The 11,953-nt window shown below is 55.8% G+C and overlaps 1 protein-coding gene across 2 annotated transcripts; it reads right to left on the bottom strand.

Annotated features, from left to right (window-relative positions):
* Nucleotides 1-656: 656 nt before the first annotated feature.
* On the bottom strand, nucleotides 657-8,399 carry Cd2 (CD2 molecule). 2 transcript variants are annotated; one of them, XM_070006429.1, is made up of 6 exons: nucleotides 8,169-8,399; nucleotides 7,766-8,068; nucleotides 4,851-5,087; nucleotides 4,650-4,730; nucleotides 2,502-2,624; nucleotides 657-1,846 (listed from the first exon to the last, which is right to left on the bottom strand). In XM_070006429.1, exons 1-6 carry the CDS (start codon nucleotides 8,335-8,337, stop codon nucleotides 1,533-1,535), a joined length of 1,227 nt encoding a protein of 408 aa, XP_069862530.1. In that variant the 5' UTR covers nucleotides 8,338-8,399; the 3' UTR covers nucleotides 657-1,532. The 2 variants fall into 2 exon arrangements, with proteins under 2 accessions (XP_069862530.1, XP_069862531.1); XM_070006430.1 differs by lacking the exon at nucleotides 4,650-4,730.
* Between the last annotated feature and the right edge of the window lie 3,554 nt (nucleotides 8,400-11,953).

The following is an 11,953-nucleotide window of genomic DNA, read 5'->3' as shown; positions in this document are numbered from 1 at the left end:
ATGTGCTCATTCATGATATAATAGATCGGTGGTGGCTTTTCCAGTGGCTACACCCCTTGTGTCTGTGACCCTGGAAGCTCCTTCCTCCTCCTCGGCTGTCAGGTGATGAGATGTGCCCCGGACACGGGATTTCAGGATGCACACGCGTCGCTTGGCAGGTGTCGCCTCCATTTACTCGTAATTCAGTCATTCCCTGCGAGGTCTTTCCCACGTTTAACAAATGCCAAGGCTCACACCTATCATCCTAGCTCCTCAGGTGGCTGAGATCTGAGGATTGTGGTTCAAAACCAGTCAGGACAGGAAAGTCCTGAGATGCTTACTTCTAATAAGTAGCAGAAAGCTGGAAGTGGAGCTGCAGCTTGAGCAAAGAAGCCAAGAGGGAAAATGAGGCCCTGAGTTCTACCCTTGCCACAAGTGTACATGCGCACACATGCACGTACATGTGCGTACGCGCATGCGCACGCACGCACACACACACACACACACAAAACCTGAGGAAAACAATTCTATCTGGGCTGGGCAGGTGAGTCATCAAATAAATCAATATAAATCAATTTTACTCATATGACCCCATAGGGTTTTCCAATCCTGTGAGCCTGGTAGACAGTTTTTTCCAACACGCTTTCTTGGAGATTTTCCGAGCTGGGACTAGTTCACTTGGCCACTACTTTTTATTTTTCTTAGGAGAATTCATTATCTCTAAAACTCCCAAGTGTGACCAGCCCTTGGTGATGAGCAACTTGACCACCAGACCTCCAGTGCCCAGCCTCAGTTTCCCAGATGCCTCCCGTCACCACCACCCTGGTGATCAGCCATAGGTTCAGAAGAACAAATGCCCAGACTTGAAGCATGAAGCCGTCCCGCCCTCAGCCGCACTACAGGAAGTCCTGACTGCACTGGGTGGTTTTGGTTTATCCTCCAACTTCCTGCCCAGGCTTCACAAGGTTTACCAACCCCCAAAAGCAAGGGGAGGGGGCTGAGGGGGCAGCCGACCCACCACTGAGGCTGGAGGGCTGGGACCTGCGGGCGGCCACTGCTCGTGGACTTCAGCAGCGCTGTCCCTCCTCTCCCACAGGGATCTGGACTCCATGTGGAGTCCAGGAAGGGAAGGCCCAGAGGCCAGGCATGTTCATGGAGGTCCACCCTGCCCAGCTGTGCCTCTAGGGCTGGGGGCGGGGCACATCTGCCTTGCCTGGGCATGGGGCTCCCTGTGTGGGCAGACTCGGGGCCAAGTCACCACAGAGGGTCAGGGACCTGTGTCTTCCCCGAAGCCCCTGCAGCCTGTGGGAGACATGGCCCCAAGGGGATGGGCCGCCCAGTGTGGCATCCACTAAGGACCCAGACCCAGGAGGAAGTTGGTGCTCAGCCGCTCACCATGGACACCTGGGTTACACTTCACTGCTCCTCTTCTCCTGGGGTGCAGGCCGTGTGGACACTCAGATCTCACTCGTGGCTGCGTGTGAGGACTCCGTCCCACGCACCTGGCGCTGGTGGACGGGCAGGCCTAGCGAGGCCACACTGCCCGCGTCCCTTCACGGGGACGAGGCAGCCGTGGCACCCTCTGCGGCCCGGCGTGGGGGCTCTGGTTGAACTCGAGGTCTGGGCAGAGGAAGGCCTCTCTGCTGGGGTGCCTGCATGCTCGACGGTGAAGGCCTCTTCTTTTGCAGGTGCTGGGTACGGAGGTCAGGCAGCGGGGGCTGGGCACGAGGGGCCTGGCGCCGGGGCGCAGGGGGCAGAGGCGGGCCGGAAGCTTCCGGGGGAGGAGGGGAGGTGGAGGAGGTCTGGCAAGGCCGGTGGCCTCCCTCCCGGGACGTGGTCCTGTGCACAATCATCTCCAGCTCTTCCTCTGCAACAACAGAGCCTCAGGAGCTCATCTGGGTGGCACTGAGCACCTTTTCCACACAAGGCCCTGGGCCAGTGGCAGGGTGCACACAAGCTGACTCCGGGCCAGCAAGAGCCAGATGGACGGATGGACGGAGGCCCCGGGTGGAGGGCTTGGGAGCCCTGATGCCCTCCCCGTGATGGCCATCACAGGGGGGCTGCAAGGTCCCCATCCCAGGAGTCCGAAGCTGCCCAGGGCCCCGTCCTGCTGTGGATGAACCCCCACTGCAGCAAGAGGTCTGAGCACCTTCGTCCTTGCTTCCTCCTCGGAAATCCATAAGCAAAACCCCACTGGGCCCAAGAACGGGAGAGACGCGCTCTCGCCTGCAGCACTGGCTGCTGCGGCAGCCCAGCCCACCAAGCCCGTCCAGCATCACAGCTGCCTGGAGTGCTGAGCCCGCATAGGACGCGGGAAGGTCGCGGTCACCACAGGCCTCTGCGCCCCTGCCCTCTTTCCTGTCCCCTCGCCTGGCAAGTGGCTCTGGGAGCTGCGGCTGTTCCCAGGGAGAATGAACAGCCCCTCCAGTCTCCACAGAGACATCCCTCGCCCACCCCGCAGCTCCCCGCCTTCCCGCTCCTCTGCCCTCCCCCTTCAAGCCCCCTCCCCCAGCACTCCTTACCATTCCTCCTGCTCCTCCGCTTCCTCCTCTTGCTGACACAGAGGATCAGCAGCCCCACACAGATGGCCAGGACAAGGCCTCCCCCGCCGATGCCCCCCACGAGGCAGATGAACCGAGCTCTGTCTACAACAAGAAGAGATGTGAGGCTGGGGCCTCTCATTTCGAAAATGAGGCCTCATGGGAACACGTGCTCCACAGGAGGCAGAATCAGGAGGCTCGAGGTCTGAGGTCAGCCTGAGCAAACACACGAGACCCTACCCTGAAAAATAAATTGAAGCAAAAGGACTGGCTGGGAGTGCAGCTCAATTGGTAGAGCGCCCACCTAGCAAGGTAAGGCTGTGCGTTTGATGCCCAGCACCAACGACAGCAACAACAAGGTCCAGAGGGGGCAGGAGAGCTTCCTGAGGGCATACCGCATCCCTGCCCACGTGTCCTTCCCTCCCTCAGTGCCTCATGTGTTGCTGTCCAGCCCACACCTGACCAGGCAGTTCCTTGGCAAACGCTTGTGCAGCACAGCCCTCTCCTCCCAGACTTCCCCGGCCCCACCAGGAATACTCCAGTGGGCACTGAACTAGCCACCAGGGCCTGGGCCTTCGGAGTCTAATTGGACAACCTTCACAGTCTGTGATTGGACGATCTTTTATACAGTCTCTCAGTTTAGACAACTTCACAGTCTCTCTGATTGGTCAGTCTCTCTGATTGGATGAGAGCTGGACTCACTGACATGTCTAATGAATAGAGTGCAGCATGGATGGGAAAGCCCTCCTGAGATTAAGCTGCAAAGGAAGTTGGCTCTGTCCGGACACCACTCCTGCCCTCCCTCAGGCTGCTCTGAGCGAAGCTGGCTGCCATATTGTGAGGCAGCTCAACAGCCCACATCAGTGAGCATGGAGGGGACCTCAGAGTGGCTCATCACACACGCCACAAGCTGTGAGCTTAGAATCGCACAGAGAGGGACCAGAACCTGTCAGGGTCGTTGGACTACATTGGCCAAGAGCTAAACTGGGAGCCAGGCCTCTGGCTCCCCGGCCTGTGCTCAACCACCACAGCAGGAGGCTTCTTAAAAGGTACTTTTGGAGGCCAGGCCTGGAGGTACATACCTGTGACCCCAGCACTCCAGAAGCTGATGTGGAAGAATTGTGAGTTCAAGGCCAACCTGGCAAGTCTGGGCACTAGGGATCAGTTAGTTTCTGAACCTTCTGGATCTTCCCTCCCTGTGACTGGAAATGGGTACCAGCTTCTCTGGTCTCAGGTTCACAATGTAGGACTTTTCTGCTTTATTCCCAACACCAGACACTCTGGCTCCTTTATTTTTTATTTACATATTTATTTTTTGGGTCTGGTCGTGAGGCCTGAACTCTGGGCCTGGTCGCTGTCCCTTAGCTCTTCAGCTCAAGGCTAGCGCTCTACCACTTGAGCCACAGCACCACTTCCGGCTCTTTTCTTTTTGCTTACGTGGTGCTGAGGAATCGAACCCAGGGCCTCATGCATGCAAGACAAGCGCTCTACCACTGAGCCACCTTCCCAGCCCACTCTGGCTCCTTTAAAAGTCATCTCTTTTCTTTACTTTTTGTTTTAACAGCTCTGGGCTTTGCACTCAGGGCTTTGCACTGGCTAAGCAAGTGTTGTACATACTGCTGAGCCACGCCTTCAGTCCTTTATGTGATGATTGTTCTGAGATAAGGTTTCCCTTGTTTCCCCTGGGCATGTCTGGACTTTGAGCCTCCTATTTAATTCTTTCTGTCAAACAGAGATTAAGGCATATGCCCCCACTCCACTCCAAAATCTCAAGGACTCTGTTGCCCAGGCTGGCCTAGAACTCTGATCCACCCAATCTCAGCTCCCACTTAGCTGGAATGACGTGTGTGTCATCACACCCAACTACAGATTGAGATGGGGGTCTCTTGAACTTTTTTCCCGGGATGTCCTCGAGCCATGATCCTCCTAAACTCAGCCTCCTAAGTAGCTGGGATTACAGGGATGCTCTCCAAAAGACATCTTTAGGGGAGAAGTCAGATTCATGGGCAGTAACGGCACAGGAACCCTGGGTGAGTTGGTTTGTTGGTCTGGGAGGTGGGGGTTAGACTGAGATGACCCTTCTCACCCAACAATCCTGCAGTTTTGTCCCCTAGAAGACACTTTTCCCACCTGTGTGAGGCCAAATCCCAGACTTCCGCAGAGGGTGCCCAGGCAGGAGACCGGGGAAGGGCACTTCTGTGTAGGTGTGGTCTGTGGAAGGAAGAGGTACATTTCCTCTATCCATCCTCCCAGCCCTGGCCCTGTTCTGGCCTCTCTGGGGACACTAGCTATGGAGGACACGTAATTCTGGACACGCTGGCCAAGGCTCACCTGTGGCTGGGCAGTGGACCGTGGCCTCCATGGCCTCCTCGCTGACGCTGTTGCGTGCTGTGCACTTGAACGGCGCATCCAGGTTGGCCCAGGTGTACCGGATGAGCGCCTGGGTGTCTGTGTAGTAACATTTCTGCTTTTGACACAGCTTTAACTGGGCGTCGGTCCCTCTCAGTAACTCACAGGTCAGCGTGGCGTTACTGCAGTCCCAGGAGATCGTGGGCTTGGAGACCTTCTCTAGAAGAAAATAAACCTCCAGTTCCTAGTATGCAATTTCCTTTTTTTTGGACAGTTCTGTGGTTTGAACTCAGGGCAGGGTACTTGCTAGGCAAGTGCTCTAGCACTTAAGCCATACCTCCAGTCTGCTCTGCTCTGGTTATATTATCTCACTCTTTTTCTGAGCAAGCCTGTTTAATACTCCTGTTTATAATGCCTGCCAATGCTGGGTTGATGGGATGGCAGGTGTGGGCCACCATGTCCAGCTTTCTCTGTTGAGGTGGGTCTCAAGAGTTTGTTTCTCCACCAGGCGCCAGTGGCTCACACCTGTCATCCTAGCTACTCAGGAGGCTAAAATCTGAGGATCATGGTTCAAAGCCAGCCCGGGCAGGAAAGTTCTTGAGACATTATCACCAATTGACCACCAGAAAACCGGAAGTGGCGCTGTGGCTCCAGCGGTAGAGCACTTGCCTTGAGCTGAAGAGCCGAAGGACAGCGCCCAGGCCCAGAGTTCAAGCCCTATGAGCAACCAAAAAAAAAAATGTTTTTCCTGAGTTGCCCTTGAACTTTGACCCTTCAGATTAGCTAGGATTTTAGACTAGAGCCACAGGCACATGGCCACCTCCCTTTTTAAAAATCAAGGTCTCACTATGTAGCCGAGGCTGGCCTTGGACTCACAGTCCTCCTGCGGTAAGCCTCCCAACCACTCAAACAACAACACATCCTCATGTGTGTGGCTTTTTTTTTTTTTTTTTTACTTTAATGTATTTGCCTATTTAGATTAGAAAACTGTGCTCTTTCAGACCTGGGAACAAATTCAAAGACCCCCTAGCAACTTTGAAAATCATTCTTCTTTTATTTATTTGAATAGGCTGGTAAAGTCGTCTGTGTAAAAAATACTATATCTAATGCTTATACATTGTTGTATGGCTTCGAATATTTCCACATATGTGATATTGTTTAATCCTAACAGAAGGCTGTATTTTTTTTCTTCCTATTTGTTTGTTTGCCCTGATACTGGACCTGTTTGTTTGCCCTGATACTCAGGGCCTGGGTGCTGTCCCATATTTTTCTTGCTCAAGGCTCAAGCTCTATCACTTGAGCCACATCGCTACTTCTAGCTTTTTGCTGGTTCATCCGAGATAAGAGTTTCATGGCCTTTCCTGCCCAGGCTGGCTCTGAACTGTGATCCTCAGATCTCAGCCTCCTGAGTAGCTGGGCTTATAGGCATGAGACTCCATGCCTAGCTGCATTCCTGATGCAGGTAATAAGGTTCTAACTGGTAGTACAGCCAACAGTGACCCAAACCTTAGTGGCCAGCCCCAGCTGTGAGAAGGGAAGGGCCCAGAAACAAGGGTGGGGGTGTGTGCTGTCAGCTCTCAGCAATTAGGGCCCTGCCAGAGACGCTCGCTGCCTCCTCCCCCTTACGGGTGGAGCCGCCCCTACAAAGTCCACAATCCAGAATGCTCCCAAGTCCGAACCATGTGAACACTGACGTGACGCCAGGAGTGGAAAATCCCACACTATGAGACTTCGTTTCACGCACAAAAGGATTAACAGTATTGCACAGAGTTACTTTGGGGCCATGTATGTAGAGATGTATGACGCATAAATGCAGTTCATGCTAAGGTCCCCAAATCTAAAAACCAAGCCCAAAACACATACACACAGTGAAGTCCCAAGCCCTTCAGATAAAGGGGTAGCTAACCCGCACTGGGAACATCAGACTCAGTGCAGGCAGGAAATTCATCAGGGCTGGGTGAGCAATGGGTACAGCGTTACAAATTGTGTTCGTGGTGCCAGGGCTCAACCTAGACCAAAAAAATGCAAGATATGCACTATGAAATAATATGGTTGCACTAATTCAAACATTAAATCTTTGAAAAAGAAGCCAGAAGGAACATGCAGAAGGACAACGCCCAGGCCCTGAGTTCAAGCCCCAGTACGGGCACCAGAAACAACACGTATGTAAGTGAAAGCCCCTGGCAATGGCTGCTGTTCCCACCCCGAGTGGAACGTAATACGCAGGTAAAGATGTCCCCGGTCCCCGGTCCCCAGGGACTCCAACCCACTCTAGAGCCACACGGTTGCCCCTTCCAGGATTGCATAAGCCATGGCCCTTTCTGGAAAGTTCTCTCCAGTCAGAGATGCAAGTCTAGGGAATGGTAAGGGTCCCTGGGGGTGGGGGGGACAGGCTTCCTGTGGAAGTGCAGGTGCACAGTCAGGGGGCTATCTCCCCTCACTTCCGGCCATGTCTCTACGGGACTTAGGACCGCAGGGGGCATTTCTAGTCTCCTTCCTCTTTCCCCTGACCACCTTGCCCCCTTCCCCTGCACACCTCATCTGTACACTTCCAACCTCATTCAATGCCCCACCCCACCCCTTCCCCAGTGTGGTGGGGCTTTAGAAGCTGCTAGAAGACACTCAGGCATGGTAGAGGGCTCATGCCTGTAATCCCAGCTCCTCCGGAGGCTGAGATCCAGGCAGACAAATCCAGGAGATTCCTATCTCGAATGAACTGGGGATGGGGGGGAGGAAGCAAAGCTGTAGCTCAAATGGTAGAACGCCAGCCTTGAGCAACAGAGCTTGGGGACAGCGAGAGGCCTGGAGTTCACACCCCAGGTCATGCACACACGCGTACACACACACGCACACGCACACATGCACAGAAAGGAAGGCGTGCAGGGAGGGAGACTCACTCAGGACTCGAAGGCGGACGGCCCCATGGAACACCTGGGCCCCGTGCACATTGTAGAGGAGGACTTTGTAGACGGCACTGTGGTTGGCGAAGAGCTGCCGGATCCTCAGGCCGCCGTGGCTCAGGACCTCATAGGCCTGCTGCCACCCGACCACCTGCTCCCCCTTGCGCTGTGCCACCAGGGTGCCCTCCTTCTCCCACAGGACCTCTGCCACGTCATTGCGCCACGCGAAGCCCTGGAGGTCCAAGACCACGTCCTGCCCCTCGGCGGCGCTGACCACTGGCACCTCATGTGAGGCGGAGCCTGGAGGACACGGGTGGGGCCATTATCCGGGTGGCCGTGAGCCCTCCGGGCTGCCCAGGCTGAGATGGCCCCGGGGGAACTTTCTGGCACACCAACTCACCCAGCACTGAGATGTGCAAAGCCAGCAGGAGGCCGGCCAGCAGCCCACGTGGGGCACCCATCTTGGGGCCTCGTCCCCTCGTGGGTGGTCTCCCAGTGTCCCTTGCATACCCGGAGTGGCCCTGGGTCCCACGGCACTCCCGCTGCCCATGGCCGGGATCCACGCGCATGTGTGCGCACTCGGCAGACCCACGCCTCCCTGGCCTAGCAGGTGTGCGTCCCGGCCGCGCTGGCTTCCCACACTGCAGCCCTCAAGAAAAGGGCCAGGGGAGTGTGGTTTCCTCACCCCAAAAAGAAAAAGAAACGAGGGGGGAGGGGGGCTGACGTCAACCCCAGCAGCCCTTCTCAGAACCTCAACACAAGGGGGAGAGCTCAGCCACTGCTGAGCCCGGCTGGATTCACGTTCAACTCTTCAGCGCGTCTTTCACCACCCAGCTCCCGTGTCTCTAACTGGGCCGAGGAGGACGTGGGGACCTGGCCCCAGGTGAAAAGCAAAGAGCGATTATCCTGCGGGGTCCCGGTGCTCACCCCTGAAGTCCTACCCACTCAGTAGCCTCATATCTGAGGAGCTCAGTAATTTAAGACAAATTCGTGAGACTCTTACCTCCAATGAATCACCCCCAAAGCTGGAAGTAGGGCTGTGGCTCAAATGGTAGAGCACTAGCCCTGAGTGAAAAGATTAAGAAGCCAGACGTCAGTGGCTCACACCTGTAATCCTAGCTACTCAAGGAGGCTGAGATCAGTTCAAAGCCAGCCTGGGCAGGAAACTCAGTGAGACTCTTATCTCCAATAAACCACTCAGAAAACTGGAAGTGGCGCTATGGCTCAAGTGGTAGTAGAATGCTAGCCTTGAGCTGAAAGAGCTGAGGGACAGCACCCAGGCTCAGAGTTCAAGCCCCATGACCAACAACAACAAAAAGAAGATTAGGGGCCAGTGCCTAGGTCCTGAGTTCAAGCCCCAATACTGGCATGGAAAATAAGCAATTGACTAAATATCTACCTTGCTACGTGGGGATATGTGTACAACATGGAACGACTAGGAAGTGGACTGGCTTATTTCCATAGTTCATGTCCAGTGAACCTCCGGATTGTGGGGTTTTAGAGAATCTGGGCCTAGGGGTACTTGTGCCTCCCTGGGCCCAGCCCCTTGGGCCGTGCTTCACACTCCAGGGCCCCCTTGCTTTCTGTACCTCAACTGCCCCACTGGCTGGGTACACCACCCCATCCCATGGCCACCCCCACACACGCAGCTGCCACGCGAGGAGGAGCACCGAGTTGCAGCCACGGACGCAGTGGTGTTTACAGAAACCTGACATTTACCAACGGAGTCCCTGACCAGCAGACATGCCACAGCCAGGAAACCCGAGCTTTCTCAGGTGTGTATTATTTTTCTCTGCTTAGAAAGAATCATTTTTTTCTAATTTCTTTAAATTTTATTTCGCAAGCCCCTCAGAGTCTCGTCCCAGGATCGCTCCGCTGTAAAGCCAGGAGTCTGGGGATTGGTGAGGTAGGAAGCGGGGACCCAAGGGGCAGAAGGAGACCGTGCTCTGCTGCCAGAGCAGAAACGTGGGCTCAATTTGGGCAATCCACCCACCTGCCTTCCCATCCACCCACCTACCCACTCCCTGCCTGCTGCTGCCACCCTCTGGCCACCACATGAATGGCACCCTTGCTAATTTCAGCATCAGGAGATGGAATATCCAATATTTACTTATTTGCATTTGCAAAGTATTTGTCTGTTTATAATCCCTTCCCCTGCAAAAAGGGTATTTCTGGGCATGGTGGTGCACGCCTGTAATCCCAGCACCCAGTGGGCAGAGGTGAGTGGACTGGAAATTTGAGGCCAGCCTGGGCTATACCTGAGACAGTGTCTCAAAATATATACCAGGGTGCACACAGGCCGGTGTGGCTCTGCTCACCTTGGCTGCACAACCAAGCAGGAAACAGTCACCGAGCCGCACCTGGAGACAGGGACAGGCCGCCCCAGACCTCCCTAACGGCTGGGGCTGCCCCACCTGGGGTAGGCTGCAAAAGGAACGTCCAGAGGCAAGGTCCTCCAGGGCCAGGGCTCTGAGAGACAAGGTAGTGGCCTCTCATGACATGGCCTCAGGAGCTTCCTCTCCACAGGAAACAATCAGCAAAGCAGGTGGGGGTGTGCTCCGCTCTCCTCCACAGCGTCTTCGCAGGAGGGGGGGGTATCCCCTCCCACCCCACCTGAGGTGCAAGGACAGAAGACGCCCCAGGGTGCTCATTGGCCAGCAGGGGGCAGTAGGCCTGACCCAGGTCCTGCCTGGCCCCCCGGGGGGACCAGCCGAGGGTGCTCAGGATTTGCTGATGGGAAGTAACAGAGCCTGGCGCCTAGTCACACGCTTCCTCAAACAAGCTCATACCCTCACACGGACTCAGTCCGCAGCCACACACGCAGCCACACATGTGTCCCTTCCCCACACACACACTCTGGCAAAAGAGCCAGGACGTGCAGTTGCTCATTCAACCAGGTGTGTAAGGAATTGGGTCCAAATTTTAAAAGTAGCCAAGAGAGCCAGGCACTGTGGCTCACGCCTGTCATCCCAGCTACTCAGGAGGCTGAGATCTGAGGATCACGGTTCAAAGCCAGCCCAGGCAGGAAAGTCCATGAGACTCTTATCTCCAATGAGCTACCAAAAAGCTGGAAATAGGAGTTTGGTTCAAATGGTAAAGTGCCAGCTTGAGCACAAAAGCAAACACTAGGCAAAAGTGCCAGGCCCTGAGTCCACACACACACACACACACACACACACACACACACACAGGAAACTCGGGGTGGCTTTGCCAGCCCTTTGATGGAAGAGCTAAACATGAGCTCATCGCTTGCCTCGTTCCAGCCAGGTACTTTCAATTGGGTGTCTGCCATTTGCTGACAAAATGTCCTCATTCGGCGTTCAATTAATACTTGCTTCCAAGAGGAGCAGAAGAACACCTTGTCTGTGGCCAGTGTAAGGGCCGCCCTGCTGCCCTGGGGGAGCCCACGCCACTGCCCACGGGGGACAGAGTGGGGGGAAGGCCGCACCAGGCCCAGCCGGCCCCCTCCCCCCCCCCCCGCAGCAGGCAGCATGCATCAGGTGCAGGCCTAGGGCTCATCCCTGCAGGCCATCCTTGGCACTTCCTAAGTCACGTTTCTGTACCCATCTCTGAGCTGCAGCTGCATCAAGAGCAGGCCTCCTACCCCTGGCCTCTGCTTCCCTAACATTTCCAGCTCCTTCCCTTCTCTGCGGGCCACGAACATCCTGGCTTTTCCCCCCATGGGGCTGTGGGCTCCTGGGACAAAGGAAAGGGAGCATGCGTCTGCTCTGGATGCGGCCTGCTCTGGGAGATGAGGCTGACCCCTCAGGCAGGCCTACCCCATAGCCCACGGGCCACCGACACGCCGGGGCCTGCCCGCCGTCTGAAGGGGTCTTGCAAGCTCCCCCCTCTCTCCCACAGTGGATTTTCCTTTCCCAGTTCCACACCCCCCCCCCCCGCCTTGTTCTAGGGCTTGAACTCAGGGCCTCATGCTCTTCATTTGGCTGGCGCTCTACCACTTGAGTTACAGCCTCACTTCCCACTTTTTGCTGCTTCATTGGAGAGCAGAGTGTCTCGGTCTTTCCTGCCCAGGCTGGCTTCGAGCCACGATCCTCAGCTCTCAGCCTCCTGAGTAGCTGGGATGACAGGTGTGAGCCCCCACACCAACTTGTTGCTCCCTTTTGAACTCCCTCCCCCGGCTGCCAGCGGCAACAGTCCACACCAACCCCCAAGACGTGCCCACGC

Source organism: Dipodomys merriami, unplaced genomic scaffold, assembly GCF_024711535.1.
Source record: "Dipodomys merriami isolate MVZ:Mamm:240054 unplaced genomic scaffold, mDipMer1.0.p SCAF_7, whole genome shotgun sequence".
NCBI lineage: Eukaryota > Metazoa > Chordata > Mammalia > Rodentia > Heteromyidae > Dipodomys > Dipodomys merriami.
Note: the sequence above shows the minus strand (reverse complement) of the source record. Positions and strands in the feature narration are given on the sequence as shown.

Coding starts and splice junctions, on each gene's coding strand:
- Cd2 (XM_070006429.1), bottom strand. CDS start 8,337: ATGCGCGTGGATCCCGGCCATGGGCAGCGGGAGTGCCGTGGGACCCAG. Junction 8,069..8,168: donor TTTGCACATCTCAGTGCTGG/GTGAGTTGGTGT, acceptor CGTGTCCTCCAG/GCTCCGCCTCACATGAGGTG. Junction 1,847..2,501: donor GCGGAGGAGCAGGAGGAATG/GTAAGGAGTGCT, acceptor CTGTTGTTGCAG/AGGAAGAGCTGGAGATGATT.